Source organism: Pan paniscus, chromosome 4, assembly GCF_029289425.2.
Source record: "Pan paniscus chromosome 4, NHGRI_mPanPan1-v2.0_pri, whole genome shotgun sequence".
NCBI lineage: Eukaryota > Metazoa > Chordata > Mammalia > Primates > Hominidae > Pan > Pan paniscus.
In genome coordinates this window covers 69,498,459-69,517,602 of record NC_073253.2, presented here as the reverse complement: position 1 = coordinate 69,517,602, position 19,144 = coordinate 69,498,459, and the positions used below count along the sequence as shown (strand labels likewise).

The 19,144-nt window shown below is 43.5% G+C and overlaps 1 protein-coding gene and 1 non-coding gene across 2 annotated transcripts; both read right to left on the bottom strand.

Moving 5' to 3' along the window:
• Window positions 1-11,412: 11,412 nt before the first annotated feature.
• Window positions 11,413-15,326, bottom strand: RPL37 (ribosomal protein L37). Its single transcript, XM_003810973.5, has 4 exons — window positions 14,143-15,326; window positions 13,430-13,565; window positions 13,140-13,224; window positions 11,413-11,530 (listed from the first exon to the last, which is right to left on the bottom strand). The coding sequence occupies exons 1-4, from the start codon at window positions 14,143-14,145 to the stop codon at window positions 11,461-11,463; spliced, it is 294 nt and encodes a 97-aa protein (XP_003811021.1). The 5' UTR covers window positions 14,146-15,326; the 3' UTR covers window positions 11,413-11,460.
• On the bottom strand, window positions 11,613-11,692 carry LOC112439974 (small nucleolar RNA SNORD72). Its single transcript, XR_003028190.1, has one exon. It is a non-coding gene; the product is annotated as a small nucleolar RNA SNORD72 (small nucleolar RNA).
• Window positions 15,327-19,144: the final 3,818 nt, after the last annotated feature.

Here is a 19,144-nt window from a genome sequence, read left to right as displayed (position 1 = left end):
AAGCAATCTGTCCACCTTGGCCTCCCACAGTGCTGGGATTACAGGCATGAGCCACCACATCCTGTAATCCCAGCACAGCTGCTCTATTTTCTTGTATTATAAATAATACAGCAACAAATTTCCATGGGTAAAACATTGTGTCTTTGTGATAGTGCACATGTTTAGAGTTGGGAATGCTGGTCCAATGTTTCCCAAAATTTCCTCCTAGTTATTAGGTCTAGTTTCAGGTCCAGGCCCACTTGCATCAGCTGTATCATGTAATCAACCAAGCTGTGTGTGGCTGTGTTCTAAGGCACTATGTCTGATCTTAAACAGTGTGCCTTACCTACTAGCTCTATGTTAAAGATTCCCTACTTTCTTCCCTCTTTGGTCAGTTCATGCAAGCCATAGAAAGGTACTTCCTTAAGAAAACAAAAATAAGATGCCCTTTTAGAGTTGAAAAAGTGTGTGTCAGGTCATCAAGGATATTCTGCCTGCTTGACAATTATTTTTGATCATTAGCAAACCAGTGTTCAAACAAGTTTTGATTGGGAGTGAATCACTTTGCTGATTAATCACTGAGGCAAGTTGTAAAACTATTCTTTGTCTGTTTGGGCTGCTGTAACAAAATACCATGAACTGGGTAGATTATTCTTAGGCTATTCTTGCATTTCTATAAAGAAATACCTGAGATTGGGTAATTTACAAAGAAAAGAGGTTTCATTAGCTCATAGCTCTGCAGGCTGTACAGGAAACATGGCAACGACATCTGCTCAGCTTCTGGGGAGGCCTCAAGGAGCTTTTACTCATGGTGGAAGCCAAAGCGGGAGCAGGCATCTTACATGGTACGACAGGAGCAAGCGAGAGTGGTGGGAGGTGCCACACACTTTCAAACGACCAGATCTCATGAGAATTCACTAGCTAGAGGACGGCACCAAGCCATGAGGGGTCCGCCCCTCATGACCCAAATACCTCCCACCTGGCCCCACTTCCACCATTGGGGATTACTGTTCAACATGAAATTTGGTGGAGACATATATTCAAACGATACTATATATTCATATATATATTCAAACTATATCAATTATATACAACGGAAATGTATTTCTCACAGTTCTGGAGGCTGGGAAGTCCAAGATCAAGGTGTGGCAGATTCAGTGTCTAGTGAGGGCCATTTCTGCTCCCAGGATGGTATCTTGAATGCTGCATCCTTACAAATGCTGTGTCCTCATATGGTGGAAGGGATAGAAAGACAAAAGGGGACAAACGCTATTTCCTTATGTGATGGAAGGCTTAGGGCAAACAGGGCCATACTGGGTGTGAAGCCTGTTTTATAAAGTCCTTATTCGCATTCATGGGGATGAGCCCTCATGACCTCACTACCTCCTAAAGGCCCCACCCCTCAATACTATAACATTGGGACATTAAGTTTCCACTTGAATTTTGGAGTGAGCTATTGTTAGAATATTTATCCCCATCAAAATGTATGTTGAAATTTAATTGTCATTATAACAGTGTTAAGTGGGACCTTTAAGAAGTGATCCTGGCTGGGCAAGGTGGCTCACAGTTGTGATCCCAGCACTTTGGGAGGCTGAGGTGGGTGGATCATTTGAGGTCAGGAGTTCGAGACTAGCCTGACCAACATGGTAAAACCCCATCTCTGCAAAAAAAATACAAAAATTAGCTGGGTGTGGTGGCATGTACTGTAGTACCAGCTACTTGGGAGACTGAGCCAGGAGAATTGGTTGAACTAGGGAGGCGGAGATTGCAGTGAGCCGAGATGACACCACAGCACTCCAGCCTCGGTGACAGAGCGAGACTCCGTCTCAAAAACAAAACAAAAAAGAAGAGGTGATCCTGCTCTCATGAGTGGAATTAATAAGGGTGAATTCAGCCTCCTTTTGTCTCTCTTGTCCTTCGTTCTTCTGCCATATGAAGATGCAGTAAGAAGGCCCACACAAGCTGCCTGCACCTTGATCTTGGACTTCCAGTCTCTAAAATTGTTAACAGTATAAATTCCTGTTCTTTGTAAAGTACCCAGTCTCAGTTATTCTGTTATAGCAGCAAAAAACAGACTAAGACAAAAGAACACAAACACAAACCATAGCAAGCTCTAAGCTGTATTAAAATGATATTTGGGACCGGGCGCAATGACTCATGCCTGTAATCCCAGCACTCTGGGAGGCCGAGGTGGGTGGATCACCTGAGGTCAGGAGTTCGAGACCAGCCTGACCAACATGGAGAAACCCCGTCTCTACTACAAATACAAAATTAGCTGGGCGTGATGGTACATGCCTATAATCCCAGCTACTTGGGAGGCTGAGGCAGGAGAATCGCTTGAAGCCGGGCGGCAGAGGTTGCAGGGTAAGCCGAGATCGCGCCATTGCACTCCTGCCTGGGCAACAAGAGCAAAACTCCATCTCAAAAAAAAAAAAAGATAATTGGTAAATGTCAGAAAGGGGTCTGTCATTCCTCCAGGGCTAGGCTCCTGCAATGTGGTGGCTTCTCCAGCATTAGGCTCCTGCCATGTGCACTGACCAGAGGCACCTCATGACTACAAGCTTCCCAAAGAACCTTTTTGAGCAGCTTCACAGCAGAATGCTGTTGACAAGCCACCTCCTCAGTGCAACTGGTGCTCTTTCTGGTGGTTTTCCAGGATGTCCCAGAGGCAAGACACATCATCTAGTGAGCTATGTTGCACTTTCTCTGACATCTAGATCTCAGCTCTGGGGATAAGGAGGACTCTTCCTTGGGTGCTCTATCTCAGCTCCAGGGACAGTGGCTACTCCATTTCTGCTTTCTCTTTAGAGTTCTTTTTAACTTCTAATACCCAGCCCCTCATTACCTGAATCCCTTAAACTTCGTGTTCAAATTACTGTTATTTCTTTCTCTTCACTGAACTCTGATATGCTGTTTTTATTAGATGTTTAAATTTTTTTTATTTTACATTCTGCTGCTGAGCAATGTTTAAATTTTTATACTCTACATGTTATTTATATGTATATAGTGAATTACCATGTTTTAGTCCAATAATCAAGGTTTTTTGTTGTTGGTGGTTTTTTTGAGACAGAGTTTTGCTCTGTCACCCAGGCTGGAATGCAGTGGCACGATCTCAGCTCACTGCAACCTCCGCCTACTGGGTTCAAGCAATTCTCGTGCCTCAGTCCCCCGAGGAGCTGGGATTACAGCTGCTTGCCTCCATGCCCAACTAATTTTTTGTATTTTTAGTAGAGATGGGGTTTCAGCATGTTGTCCAGGCTGGTCTCAAACTCCTGAGCTCAGGCAATCTGCCTGCCTTGGCCTCCCAAAGTGCTGGGATTACAGGCGTGAGCCACCACGGCTGGCCCAAGGTTTACTTATTGCAAAGAAATAAGAAAATCTTGGTTAGTGGGCTAAAACATGGTAGTTCATTACATACATATAGTGCCTGTCTATGCTTGCATCTACAGATTTTCAACATTGGTCTGAACTCAAGACATTGAAAAATGCCAGAGGGCAGAATGTGATACTATCCTTAAATCTCCAGGTAGTACATCTATTCAGACCCCAAGAGTTGTCTGATAAATATGAAATCTATTCAAAATTTAACTGTTCAAAAATTTTAAAACTTTTGAGGATTTTACTCCACAATATGTGCTCTTATAGAACCTTTCTTGTGGTTGTGGGGGGATCAGAAAAGGGCAGATTTGATCTAATCAGAATTACTGGAAAATGGCTTGCTATTACCTCTTAGATGAGCTAACCCAATGCTAAAATTACTATTATTGAGATAGAGTCTCACTCTGTCGCCCAGGCTGGAGTGCAATGGTGCAATCTCGGCTCACTGCAACTTCCACCTCCCAGGTTCAAGCAATTCTCGTCTCAGCCTCCTCAATAGCTGGGACTACAGGGGCGCGCCACCAAGCCCAGCTAATTTTTGTATTTTTTAGTACAGACGGGGTTTCACCATATTGGCCAGGGTGGTCTCGAACTCCTGACCTCGTGATCTGCCCGCCTCAGCCTCCCAAAGTGCTGGGATTACAGGCGTGAGCCACCGCGCCTGGCCCACTGCTAAAATTATATGTGAGTGGTGTCTTAGATCTCTGTACTTTATGGCGTATGATTAGCACTATCATAGTATGGATCATAGCATGGATCCTTATCATAGTATGGATATGGATATGGACCCATATCATAGTATGGATATGGATATGGATCCATATCATAGTATGGATCCTATTTAAGACAAATTTGCTGCAAAAGTAGTATTTCATTGTACAATATCTTTATTAAAGAAATGCATTCCAGCAACACTGTCAGCATCTTTATTACCAAAGAAATACATACCTTTAACAAATAATCTCTCTGTATCTTAGTTTTTGCCTTTGCAAAACAAATGGAGATATATCAACTCTCATACAATTCTAAAAGCATTGTGCTGTCCTGCCTCACAGGGGTACGTACCCAGAGGTTTCTCTCTCTAGAGCAATCCCTAATAGGACAATGGTTCTCTCTGAGGCTTCTGGCTTCCTATCTCTCCTCTCTTGGGGAGCGGCTGCTTCTCTGTCGGTTGCTTCCCTGTGACGCAGGGACCATAGTTTCTGCTCTAATTACACCTTTTCCACTCTGACGTAGCTGAGCCATATACTACATTGCCTTAGTCCTGTTCACCCTTTGGTGATTCTGTTCCATTTGCCACCTGGCCTCTTCCTCCTCAGTCACTTTTTTTTTTTTTTTGAGACAGTCTCGCTGTCACCCAGGCTGGAGTGCAGTGGTGCAATCTCAGCTCACTGCAGTCTCAACTTCCTGGGCTCAGGTGATCCTCTTGCCTCAGCCTTCGGAGTAGCTGGGATTACAGGTGTGTGCCACTGCACCTGGCTAATTTTTGTATTTTTAGTGGAGACGGGGTTTCGCCATGTTGGCCAGGCTGGTCTCAAACTCCTGACCTCAGGTGATCTACCCACCTCAGCCTCCCAAGGCGTGTGGGATTACAGATGTGAGCCTCCGCACCCGGCCGCTCCTCAGTCAATTCTAAACAACTGTCCTCACTTGAGGAAGCTGGCCTTTCTCCTCTACTGTTTTACCAGTTGTCTTTTTAAAAAATAACTTTCCTCCAAATAACTAATTTTATTCATATAACACTCCTCAGGAGTTCAAATAATTTTAATCATTTTTAAGGCAAAGAAAATACTTTTTACATTTGCTAGATGTTTATTTGCAGAGCTACATAAATATAACCTTATTAGAATGGGATTTTTCCTACTTTGGGAAACTATCAAAATAGTCTCACACACACACACAACCCAAAGAAAACATATCCAAGAACGTGGTCAGTTTTCAGTTTTTATCATTATTTTATTTTTTATATCCCAGCCCTCCCATGTAAGACTGGTCATTTTTTAGAATCCTCAGCCATATCAAGGATACAGAAGGGGTCTAGGATAGAGACCAATGAAGAAATTTCTTTGGAGAATTGTTAAGTGCTCAATTCAGCCTTCTTGGACAAAGGAGTTACTACCTTCTACTTTGAAACCCAGTGAAAGGAACTTCAAGGAAGCCCTTCAGAGAGCTTTGAAATGTGTTTCCTACAACCATTTAGCTGGGTAGCCCAGAGAGGGCTGCTGCCATGCAATCTCCCTGAAATTGTTTTTTTCAGGCCAGGGATGTGAGAATGTTTCCTGAGGACCAGATGTGTGACACTCAGGAGAGAGCCGGCATAAAATAGCTCCCAGAGGTAAAGAAAACCTCAGGACTGAGGCTGGATACTAAGGGTTAGGAAAGAATTACAGACTTTTCTTGAGACAGGGTCTTTGTCATCCAGGCTGGAGTGCAGTGGCACAATCAAGGTTCACTGCAGCCTTACCTCCCAGGCTCAAGCAATCCTTCCACCTCAGCTCCCTGAGTAGCTGGGACTACAGGCACATACCACCATGCCTGGCTAATTTTTTGTATTTTTAATGGAGAAGAGGTTTCACCAGGTTGCCCAGGCTGGTCTCAAACTCTTGGGCTCAAGCCAATGGCACCTCTGAGCCTCCCAAAGTGCTGGGATGACAAGCATGAACCTCCGAACCTGGCAGAGTATTTTAAATTGAGATGGGTCCATCAGATACAAGGAAACTACCCAGCAGGGAACCTCCAAAGAGGTCATACAAATGCCTGAGACAGAAAAAGTCGGTTTAATTATCTGCGGGGTCCAGGGATTATGAAGCCAGCCAGCCAAGGAAGAACTACCCCATCTCCTCACTCCTCACCTTTTGCACCTCCAGTCTACACTTTAATCCCACTGAGTTAACTTGCAGCTCACAGCTCCAGAAAAGTATAAGGAGAAAGCTGAAATCAGAGGAATCGTGCCCTCCACTGCCAGCTTGCAGTTTAAAGCACACCCAAGCTATAATTAAGATTACCTTCTGACGATTACATAGGACTGCACGTTTTAAACCTGTTGAAATAAAACTGTTTTCGCAACTTATCATGATGAAAATACTTTTTGTTATCTGTGAGTAATCTAAAAATACATGGGTCAGGTCAAGTCTTCATCCTGGGGCACCAGGGTATACTCCCACCGTATAAAGACACAAACATAAAAGCAATGTTTTGATCTGAATCCAATCCACACACGATGCTTATTCTACATACTCGTGTACATGAGAACCATTTTTCCATTGCAACTTTTCTTGTCAAAACATCCTTCTACTTACAAGGAAGATTTTGCTTAAGTCCTTCCTTTATCTTTTTTTTTTTTTTTTTGAGATGGAGTCTCGCTCTGCCGCCCAGACTGGAGTGCAACGGCGTTCTCTCAGCTCACTGCAACCTCTGCCCCCCAGGCTCAAGCGATTCTCTCGCCTCAGCCTCCTGAGTAGCTGGGATTACAGGTGTGCACCACCAGGCCTGGCCAGTCCTTCCATTCTTAGTTCTTGAGGTTATGCAGTGTCTTTGCCCTGTGCTTCTCTTGTATTATGATCCAAACTCCTTTGTTTAAAAAAAAAAACGAAACACCTAAATATAATCCAAATGTGCTAATAAATGTGAAACAGCCTCTTTCTCTGAAACAAGTTCTTCAGTAAAATAATTCTGTAATGTATTGCTTTGCTTTTCTTACGTGAAGTTACGCTATTACAAAAGTAAGTTTCAATTACAGGCAAGGTTAAACTCTGCAAGCAACCCAAAACTCAAAAAGGGCTGAATGATAAGTCATTCAGGTAAAGACAAAAGAATGGCTCCTTATCATTCAACTTAACCAACCTTCTAAAGGTTCCTCCATCCCCACTGTCCATTACGCTCGTGGTATCCTTGTCTTTACACACTTATCACTATCTGCAATTGTCTATTATGTCACCTTCCACAAACATACATACAGTATATACATGATTGAAATCTGTCAGGGCAGGGTCTTTGTCTTGTTTTCCACTTAAAAGTTTCTGGGCCTAGAATAGCTTTTGACACATAGTAGTCACTAAATAGATACTTGCTTCATGAATGAAGGGCACCATTTAGTCAATAAAAGGGAACCACAGAATAGGTAAACTTCCAAAAGTATCTAGTGTTGTCTTTTAAACTAAACTCCCCATTCCTCACTGCCCAATCTCCTGACCTCTTGGCAAACTGGTTTTTCTTTGATGCTCTAACATGAGAGAGGTTTATGAAAAGTAAACACTAGCCTAAATTTTGCCAAATCCAGAATTTTAAAATATATCTTCATTCTCTTTGGCCTCAGCCACATATGTGACTGAGTGCCCCCCTCAAACAATCCCCTTCCTTGGTTTGTGTGACTCCATCCAATTCTAGTTCCTGGGCTAATTCTGCAACCACTGGAGTCAGAGGGCAGAAAACACGTCTGGTTTTGCTCCCACTGTATCTCTAACATGGCTTGGCACACAGTAGGTGCACCACACATAAATATGTCAACAAATGAACTTCTCCCTCTCTCCACTTCTGTCTCCAATGGACATCTCCCCAAATCTTACTTTGAGACTCTAAATTATCTTTTTGTTTTTGGAGTCTGTAAATTCACAAATGGTTTCCACCAATACTAAGTCAAGGATAGTTACTGAAGTTCATCGATGAACTCAAGCCCTCTTGCTTACTCTGACTTCTAAATGCCTATCAAATCTCAGTGTTCTCATTTTCATGCTTAAATTATACAGAAATGGGAAGCTTGGAAGTTAGCTACTCACTTGCACATTCAAGTTTTAGATGTTTTCTGTAGAGAACTCCCCGACAGCCCCACAGCCACTGCCTTAGTCTGTCATGATTTTCACATGAACTATTTAAGAACCTGTTACCTAGTTTCCAGCTTCAAGACTCATCACATGCACACTAACACTTTCCACATTCATCTTGCTAGAATAACTATTCCTAACATTCTGGTTTAAATCCTCTGTAATTTCTCAAGACAAATTCTTCATAATCTGATCGCTGCTCTTCCCTGAATTCTTTTCTTACCAACCCTACACCCCATCCTTCTAACCTGACAACCAAGGTGTCCACAGTTTCATAGTTATGCCCTCCTCTGACTGGTTACCATTATGTCAGCTGTTTCATTGCTGGCAAAGCCACTTACCTTCTCTCTCATCATGATTCCTTCAAGTCCTCCCTGGCTCAGCTTAAATCTTAGCCTGGCTTCACCTATTGAGTGACAAACTCCTTTCCAATGCTCTCACAGCAACTCATGCATTTATCCATCATAGTGTGTGTGTATATATATATATATGAACAATATATAATTGTGTCTCAATTAGAGGTGAGGCCTCTGCAGCTCACCGCAACCTCCGTCTCCCAGGTTCAAGCAATTCTCCTGCCTCAGCCTCCCTAGTAGCTGGGATTACAGGCATGCACCACCACGCCCGGCTAATTTTTTTGTATTTTTAGTAGAGACGGGGTTTCTCCATGTTGGTCAGGCTGGTCTCGAACTCCCCACCTCACGTGAACCGCCCACCTTGGCCTCCCAAAGTGCTGCGATTATAGGCGTGAGCTACCGTACCCGGCCGCCACAGATTCAACCTTTCTATTTTTGTAACTTTACAGAACATAACCAGTTACATGTGGAAACAGGTAGTCTGCTTTGACAGTTGGGGGCAAATCAACCTGACTTTGTGAACTAAGATGGGAGGGAAGTAGGGGCTGGAGGGAGGCTTTTGAGGCAGAGGACAGAGTTGAAAAGCACATGGGGTACTTAGGAAAAATAAATTTAACATTTTTGCACACCAACATATAACACTGCAGAGAAGATAAAAGCATAATTTCTGCTGAAAAATTTAAAGTATAATGGGTATCTATACATAACTATAACTTAAGGCAGGACTGAAGTGCAGTTAAAGATAGAAATATAGACAATAGGTGGGGTGTGGTGGCTCGTCCCTGTAATCCCAGCACTTTGGGAGGCCAAGATGAGAGGATCACTTGAAACCAGGAGTCCAAGACCAGCCTGGGCAACATAGTTTAACTCCATCTCCAATGCAAGATCCACTGCTTATTTTGTTTCATTTGAAAATTTGAGTCATTAGTTCAAGGGTTTTTTTTTTTTGAGGTGGAGTCTCACTGTGCCACCAGGCTGGAGCACAGTGGCATGATCTCAGCTCACTGCAACCTCTGCCTCCCAGGTTCAAGCGATTCTCCTGCCTCAGCCTCTCAAGTAGCTAAGACTACAGGCACATGCCACCACACCCAGCTAATTTTTGTATTTTTAGTAGAGTTGGGGTCTCACCATGTGGGCCAGGGTGATCTCGATCTCTTGACCTTGTGATCCGCCCACCTCGGCCTCCCAAAGTGCCAGGATTACAGCCATGTGCCACCACACCGGCCTCAAGGGTTGTTTATATGGGGGTCAGGGTACTTTCACTAGACTTAGACTTCTGAAGCCCAAACTGGCCAAACTTCACCAGCTTTACATTATACCCACAGGAACTCAGCTGTCTTTCAAGGTCATTGTTCAATCTTCAACAGACTATCTTCACTTGAAAATTTGATGATGACAGCCGGGAGTGGTGGCTCATGCCTGTAATCCTAGCACTTCGGGAGGCCGAGGCGGCGGATCACGAGGTCGAGTTCGAGACCAGCCTGGTCAACATGTTGAAACCCAGTCTCTACTAAGAATACAAAAAGAATTAGCCGAGTGAATCTCCATCTCTACAAAAAACACAAAAATTAGCCAGGTGTGGTGGTGTGCATCTGTAGTCCCAGCTACTCAGAAGGCTGAGGCAGGAGAACCACTTGACTTGAGCCCAGGAATTAGAGGCTGCAGTGAGCCAGGATTGCGCCATTGCACTATCTGTAAACAAGAAAGGCAATGGCAATTGGACTCTAACCATACATCTTTAAAGTACAGTCTCACATTTCAGGAGGAAGCCCAAGAGAGATTTAATCAGCAGGGTTTCTTTATAAGTGAATGTTCTGAAGCTGAGACCTGAAGGGTAAATTAGGAGTTAAAATACAAGATGAGAGTAGCAATTAGCTAGCACATTATAAAGCCATTCCAGGTTACAAGTAAAAGTGATACCCTTCCAAGGCCAGGTTAAGAACCTCAGATGTTATTCTAAACACAGTGGAGAATTATAATTTAAATAGCATGACTTGGCTACATCACTATTTTATGTAGCTGTTCCAGCAATTCATGTTCCCTTCAACTGCCCCTGCCCTCTCACTCAGCAGTCCAGTTGACTTTGTCCCTTCATTTTAAAAAAACAAAAAAAACCCCCAACCCTGTCAATAAACCACGAAAACTAGGAAGGCACGACAGCAAGTTTCAGTGCTTTAACACAGAAACACCCAATTACCAAGTTGAGGGCTAAAAAAATTCGACCAAGTAGTCCCACATCATTGCCTTTAGTCTACAAATCTCAGGGATTATACTTGATTTTCCTTTATTTCCTGCTCAATCTTTACTTGCACCCAGCCCTACTTTTTCTCAAACCTATTTACATATTCTTGACTCACACCTAGCAGGCTTTTTTCACTTAGCTAGCCACCTTACACACAGCCCACAAGTCAGGTGTGCCAAGTGAGCATTACAGATACTAGGATAAGATCATCTTTTGAAAAACAGAAGCCACCTAAACTCCTACCCATACGTTTCCAGTGGTACTCCCAAGCTCTATGTGACTAATAATCATCCCCCTAGTCATGACAGCATAGCAGATGAACATGTTGCTAAAGGTAATTTAAACATCATACTCTTTCAAATTTACTCAAACATCTAAAATACCCACCTATGCCACATGAGCTGTGCTATTTTAATCTGCTATATTGTCTTCCAGTGCCCTCTGCTTCAAGGACTCCTGGAATTCTGCTTCTCATTGCCTTTAACCGTGTTACAAACCCAGTCCAAAAGTAAACATTCCAAAACAGTCACTTAACAAGTAAATCTGATATGAAGCTAGCCCAGTCCCTAAACCTACAGTATTTCACTGATACTACAAGCCTAATTGATTAAAAATACCTTACCAAACACCAGATATGTATTTTTTAAAACCACAACATTTATTGCATGACTAATCGTTGACATTCTTAAGATGAACTGGATGCTGCAACAGCTGCCCTCTTGGGTTTAGGTGTTGTTCCTTCACGGAATCCATGCCTGCACGATGTCAAAAACAAGAACAAGTTACTTCAGCAACATCGATGCATCCATTTTAATTTTTGTTAAACAGATTTCAATGCGCTTATCTCAGTTAAATGCTGAAATCAATACTGCATTCATATGTTCAGACATTTATTTTTACAACATCACTGATAAGCTGCAATTCTTTACTTCACTTTGCTTAAAGATACCCATTTTCGGATATAGTTAACTGCAACTGCAATAAAGGCTCAAAAACTTATTTGGCTATACTAGTCATTGGGCCAGTATGTTTGTTCATATTTGGCAAGAGATCACAGATTATTTGTGAAAATGGTTCCCTATACTGAGAATAGATCCCAACTACTTTCACTAAGCAAGGAAAAAACAATTAGCATGTTTAATGGCAGACATTTTCTAAACCAAGAGCTTTGCATTTTAACTTATTTAACATCTGTATCTACTCTAAGTATCTACTCTAAGAAAGGTCAACTATCCTACTTTTAAAAGCCTGGCTTCAGTTCAAGCTCTTAACTCCTATATTGTACTAACAGACCACTCAACATTAAACCCACAAAAACGTTATGACCCTAAATGCAAAGAAAGTTGCTTCAGCACATGAACACACCTATGGGTGTCTACAAAGCCCTGAACTGTCTTGCTATCTTTAAAACTGGACACTCCGGAGACTGAGTGGGTAGAGGCTAGGGATTCTGCAAAATATTCAATTTTGCACTGGACAATCCCACCACAAAGAATTATCCAGCCCAAAATATCAACAGCTGAGAATTGCTGAAATACAACATAGTAACGGAAGGAGCACCAGCTTTAAAGTTAAGTCTGCATCATTCTGAATCTTAGCTGAGATCTTAGATGGGTTAATCTCTTAGAAACTACTCTTTAATATGCAGGTTCTCTCAGCTAAGTCTACAGCGGAGCTGAGATTCTGCATTTATAACTCTAAGGCCAAGACTTGAGTAACAAGAGCCCAAGGCAACAGCAGCAACCAGGGCAATTTTCTACAGCACTCTTGCCCACAGCCACTATACTAAAGGTTGAACCAAGCCTGACTCCAGACCTTATTCACTACTGTCTTGACAAATTTTGACACCAATTAAACCTAATAAATATCAACACTTTGGGACCCTAGTTCAAACAATGCTCCTGTTATTTAATTTATACTACTGTTTAGTGAAAAAACTACTAATAAAATCCAAACTAACTGATGTCAAGGTTACAGCGGCAGAAGATAAAGGCTTTCAACATCTGGCCTGAGCCCAGGAGTTCCGAGATTATCCTGGGTAACATGACAATATCCCATTCTCTACAATAAATACAAAAATTAGCTGGGCATGTGGCGGCGCACACCTATAGTCCCGGGTACTCGGGCGGCTGAGATGAGATTACCTGAGGCTGGGGAGACTGAGGCTGCAGTGAGCCGTGATCGTGCCACTACACTCAAGCTTGGGCAACATAGTGAAACCCTGCCTCAAAAACAACAATAAATAAAAAGCTTCCAACATCTCATCCCCAGTAACCATCAGGGTACTGTTATCTTTTTACAAGTAAACACGAGGGTTTCATTCAAGCCCATTGGACCAATTATGATCGAACATACAAACTGTACCTGAATCTGCGGTATACAATTTTTAGGTGCCTCATTCGACCAGTTCCGGTGGTATTTCGTCTTTTAGCCTTGGCACTCCAGTTATCTAAAACATAAGTTCAGAAAAGATTTCAAACGGTGTTCTCCCACACACCTTGTAGGTGTTGTTAACACACGAGTTTTATGCCACCTCATCGGCATACAGATGTACGAGTTTTAAGATAGGCACCAAATAAAGTTCACACCTATGCCCCCACTTAAGTGCAATACAAACAAAAGCTAACACAGTTGGCCTGAAAAATGTTACTTACACTTTCTCTTGCGCTTGGCAGGGTAGCCACATTTGCCACAGGTCGACTTCTGAAGGTGGTAGGCCTTAGAGCCACAGCGGCGGCACAACGTGTGCGTCTTATTGCGACGCTTTCCAAACGATGACGTTCCCTTCGTCTGCACATTAAAGGAATAAATAGTTCTGAAACCTGGCAACTTCTAGATTTACTCGAGTTCTCCGGGAAACCAATTACTGATAAAATTTAAAGGCAATCATAAAGATCGCAACTGTGGGAGAAGCCTCTTTCCACGAATGCCAAGTCAGAGACCACTACCCGCATTTCACGTTACCTAAAGCCCTCCGCAAGAGTTGCAATGTTCTGAAATGCACCTTATCTTTATAGACTCCGGACAGAGAGCATCACCAATGAATTATTTCATTGTTACACAGAGCCAAACATTCCCAAACTCCTTCCCTCGGCTCCCAACCAAGGCTAGAGCCGTGAAAGGTCTCCAAAGGTTGGACCGAGGCAAAGGACACAATGCGGCTCTAGTACCACAATTACGGCGGGATAGGTCCCCCAGGCACCAGTTAGCAGTCATTCTTCTGGCTCTTGAGGGCCACCGCATGCCTCTTTCCAGCCCACCAGTTCCCCTTATCCGGAATCTTGCCAGCCCCCCCAAGCACAGCAAACAGAGAGGCACAAAGGACGAGGATGGAACGCGATTCACAAACACCACAGTCACAACTCACCATCTCGCTTCTGCGGCCGAGACCAGAAAGACCGGAAAAGAAGGCACTTCCGCTATATCACGCTCAGAAGCTTCCGCCCAGGGAAGCACTTCCTGCGGGGCGCGGTGCAGCGTTCTCAAGCGTCCGTCGTCGTAGTGTCGGTGGGGTCAAGAGGAGGATGCGGTACCAGGCAGGGCTGATCGCGTTTCAGTGCCGGAAAGGCGGGCGGGACTCCCAGTTTTCTGGCGACCGGATGGGCGGGTCTTCGTCGGGCCTGCTTAGACCCTGAGGGCCGTTTAGATTACAGTTTTGCATTTCGTGCTGCTGTTGCTGGTGCTACTGCTACTACTGATCGGTTTCGCACGTTAGCAGTCAGATTTGTTGCTATACCGTCGATTACTGTCTTCTAGGCACATGGAGAACCTGGAATGCGGGGCTGGCCCTGCCCAGGGGTACCCGCACCGACTGAGCGTCCCCGGCGTGTAATGACCGTGTGCGCCTGGGATAATCCCTATTAGGAGAAAGCAACTTCTCCAGCAGCCTCCTCATTCCGATCCCGGAGGCTTTTGGCCGACGCTGACTTTCCCTGCGAGAGGTCGCTAGGAGTACGGAGGCATGGAGCTGGAGCTTAGAATATAAAGGGAAAGGCAGACAGTGATTTTGTTGTTGTTGTTACTGTAGTAAATCAGAGGCAAGTTATCTGATCCCATATTTCATTGTGCCAAGGAATCACACATGGAACTTGTTCAATATAGTTTCCAAGGGTCTGGCGCCGTGGCTTACGCCTGTAATCCCAGCACTTTGGGAGGCTGAGGCGGGCGGATCTCTTGAGCCCAGGCGTTGGAGACCAGCCTGGGCAACATAGGGAGACACTGTCGCTACAAAAAAAATACAAAAAATTATCCAGGCGTGGTGGCGCGCGCCTGCCAACCCGGCTACTCAGGGGGTGGAGGTGGAGGGAGGCTTGAACCCGGAAGGTGGAGGTTGCAGTGAGCCGAGATTGCGCCATTGCACTCCAGCTTGGATGACTGAGTGAGACTCTGTCTCAAAAAAAACTGAAAAAACTAAAAATAAAATGTTGCCAGAGCTGCTTTCCTTTCTTGGAGGTTCTAGGAGGGAGAATCTGTTTTCTTTCCTTTCTCAGCTTCTAGAGACTGCCCAAACTCCTTGGTTTATTGCTCCCTTGCGTCTTCAAAACCAGTGATACTGTAGTTCCCCCCCGTTTCTGTGGGTTAAGTTCCAACACCCTCAGTGGATGCCTGAAACCACAATACCAAACCCTATATATACTGTTTTTTCGGTACATGTGTACCTGTGATGAAGTTAAATTTATGAATTAGGCACCATAAAAGATTAACAACAACTAATAGAACAATCATAACAGTATACTGTAATAAAAGTTATGTGAATGTGGTCGGTCTCTTTTTCTCAAAATATCTTATTGTCCTGTACTCAACTATTTTTAAACCATGGTTGGCTATGGGGTAACAAACCCTGAAATCCTGCAAAGGGAAACCTTGGATAAGTGGAGACTACTGTAGTCTTTCTCACATTGCATTACTCTTTATTCTGCATCTGTCTTATTCTTTTTCCTTTCCTTTTATTTTTATTTGTAGTAGAGACAAGGTCTCACTGTTGTCCAGACTGGTCTTGAACTCCTGAACCTTCCTGTCTTGGTCTCTCAAAGGGCTCGGGTGCCCTGCCATCCTTCTCCTACTTTTAAGGCCCCTTGTGATTACATTGACTCCATCCAGGTAACTTCCTTATCTCGAGTTTCGCTAATTAGCAACCTTAATTCCCTCTGCAATTATAATTGTCCTTTGCCACATAACCTAATTTATTCGTAGGTTGAGGGGATTAGTACCTTGTTATCTTTGGAGACAGCCATTATTCTGCCTACCACGGGGACTATGAGAAATGAGGTCAGTGTAGAAAAGGTAGGACATGTGTCAACCATTAAGGAACCAAGCAGTGTGACAGGCATTATGTCAGTCTCTTTACTCCAGACATTTCCCAGAATTGAAGACAGGAGAGAATTATTTTTCCTCCTCTCTCTAGTGTTCGGTGGTTCTTTTTGGTGTATGTCAAACCATGTAAATTTTGCCCTGATCAAGTAAACCCTTGGCTTTCTTTAAAGAGGTCTATGAAGGCTAGTCAGACCCTCCAATTTTCTATACAATTGCTAGGTTTAGGTCAGGGCTAGTGACTATATCAACTTTTTTTTTTTTTTTTTTTTTTTTGAGACAGGGTCTCACCTGTCACCTGGGCTGGAGTGCAGTGGTGCCATTGCGACTCACTGCAACCTCTACCTCCCGGGTTCAAGCAATTCTTGTGTCTCAGCCTCCCAAGTAGCTGGGACTACAGGCGCACGCCACCACCACGCCTGGCTAATATTTTGTGTTTTTAGTAGAGACAGGGTTTCACCATGTTGGCCAGGCTGGTCTCGAACTCCTGACCTCCAGTGATCAGCACCCCCTCAGTCTCCCAAAGTTCTGGGATGACAGGTGTGAGCCACCACGCCCAGCCAGGACTAGATCAACGTCGGAAACGGATGATCTAAGGCTGTTAGCCTAGGCATTCACCCCCTGACATTTTGCTTTTTGGCAGTGATAGAAACTATGTTAAGTCCTGCATCCATGGTTCTGATACAATCAAGTCTCTTGACCACCAGGACTCAGCACTGAGACCTGCCTCTTTTTATTTCTACAATACATGAAATTACTGTTGACTTTTGTCTTTAAAACATCACATAAATTCATTAGGAGCAATTTAAGGGAGAATTTACTGTACATTCATACCTATGATAAAGTTTAATTTATGAATTAGCACGGTAAGATTAACAACAACTAATAATAAGGCTGGGTGCGGTGGCTTACGACTGTATCCCAGCACTTTGGGAGGCTGAGGCAGGCAGATCACCTGAGGTTGGGAGTTCGAGACTAGCCTAACAAAACAAAACAAAAAAAGCTCAAAAAACAACAATAATAAAATAGAACACATTTAAAACTTTTAGTCCTGTGTTATTATTCCGATTTGAGGTCTATACTTTCAATTTTGTACCTCCTGGCTATATTTTATATAATAGAGAACATCCTGGTTACACTCATCCTTCCCCCACCTCACTTCCTTTGCATTCTAAGGCTGTGGTATGCAAATTTCTGTTATTAAGAAACAATTTTTTTTTTGAGACGGAGTTTTGCTCTTGTTGCCCAGGCTGGAGTGCAATGATGCTATCTTGGCTCACCGCAACCTCCGTCTACCGGAGTCAAGTGATTCTCCTGCCTCAGCCTCTCAAGTAGCTGGGATTACAGGCATCGACCACCATGCCCGGCTAATTTTGTATTTTTAGTAGAGATGGGGTTTCTCCATGTTGGTCAGGCTGGTCTTGAACTCCTGACCTCAGGTGATCCGCCCACCTCAGCCTCCCAAAGTGCTGGGATTACAGGCGTGAGCCACCGCACCCGGCCATCAAGAAACAATTTAAACTAGACAGCCTGGCATGGTGGCTTACACTTGTAATCGCAGCACTCTGGGAGGCTAAGGTGGGAGGATCACTTGAGCCCAGGACAGCCTGGGCAACATAGAGAGACCCCATCTCTACAAATAATAAAAAAAATATGGTTCACGCCTGTAATCTTAGCACTTTGGGAGGCCAAGGCGGGAAGATTGCTTAAACCCAGGAGTTCGAGACCAGCCTGGACAATGTAGTGAAACCCTGTCTCTACAAAATTTTTTTTTAAAAAGAGCTGAACAGGTTGGCGCAAGCCTATACTCCCAGCTGCTCAGGAAGCTGAGGGGGGAGGATTGCTTGAGCCCAGGAGTTTGAGGCTGCTGTGAGCTATGATTGCACCATTGCACTCCAGTCAGGGCAACAGAGTGAGACTCTGTTTCAAAACAAAACAAAAGGAAAACTTGTAGAAAGAAGTTTAAATTTCAGTGCTAAGTTTCCCACTTCAAGTGAACACTTTTTTCCCATCGGCTTTGAAATCTCAGAAAGGTTACTGTGAGAAAGGAGCATATTTAGGGTTGAGCATTGGAGAGGAGACTGGTGGTTTGGGAGACCTGTTATTAAAGTACCTTCCTGGTCAAGTTGAACAACAACAACAAAAAATTGGCAATCTTTATGACAGTGCCAATCAAATTGTGGGCATGAGGTGGGATGCATCACTTGAAAGCCATACTTTTGAGATACATATTTTAAAACTCTTACCTAGAGTATAATGGTGGTTACCAGAGAGAGGCTGGGAGTTGCGGGGAAGGGAAGGGTGCTGGTCAAAGGATACAAAGTCACAGACAGGAGGAATAAATTATAAGTATTGAAGGTGATGTATATGTTAATTTGAGTGAATCATTCCATACTGCATACATATAAAATTACTGAATATCCCATAATTATATATGATTATAATTGGTCAAAGTAAATAAAAATTTTAAAACTCTTCAATTTTATAAAACTCTTACCTAATATTAATTTTTAATATCATATGAGGATTTTTTTTTAAGAGCCTAGGCTAGAGTAACTTACTACAACCTCAAACTTCTGGGCCGAAGCAGCTCTCCTGCCTCAGCCTCCTGTCCCAAGCAGCTGGGACTACAGATGCGCACCATCACGACCAGATAATTTTTAAATTTTTTGTAGAGACAGGGTCTTGCTATGTTGCTCGGGTTGGCCTCAAACTCCTGGTCTCAAGTGATCTTCCTCAGACTCCCAAAGTGCTGGGATTACAGGCATGAGCCACCTCGCCCAGCCAGGATTTTAAAATTCTTTTTTAACCTTGGAGATACCAGAATTGTATTACTCATTATCCTTGGTTCCTAATAGCATTGGTTCATGCATGTTCTGCTTTTATTTACATATTAGCTATTTACCTTTAACAATATAGTAGCCCTGATAGGCCCAACTCCTACATTGTAAGACTTCCATGATCTCCTCCCCAATCCCATCCCATCCCCAAGCTCCCCATATGTGAAGTAACCATCATTCTGAATTTCATATTTATCATTCTTTGCTTTTTGTTTTGTA

Bases quoted from the DNA above. Each gene is read 5' to 3' on its own strand.
- RPL37 (XM_003810973.5), bottom strand. The intron at 13,225-13,429 runs GTAAGTAACATT...CTTATGTTTTAG, and splicing joins TGCCAAGCGCAAGAGAAAGT to ATAACTGGAGTGCCAAGGCT. The intron at 11,531-13,139 runs GTACAGTTTGTA...GACATCGTGCAG, and splicing joins ATTGTATACCGCAGATTCAG to GCATGGATTCCGTGAAGGAA.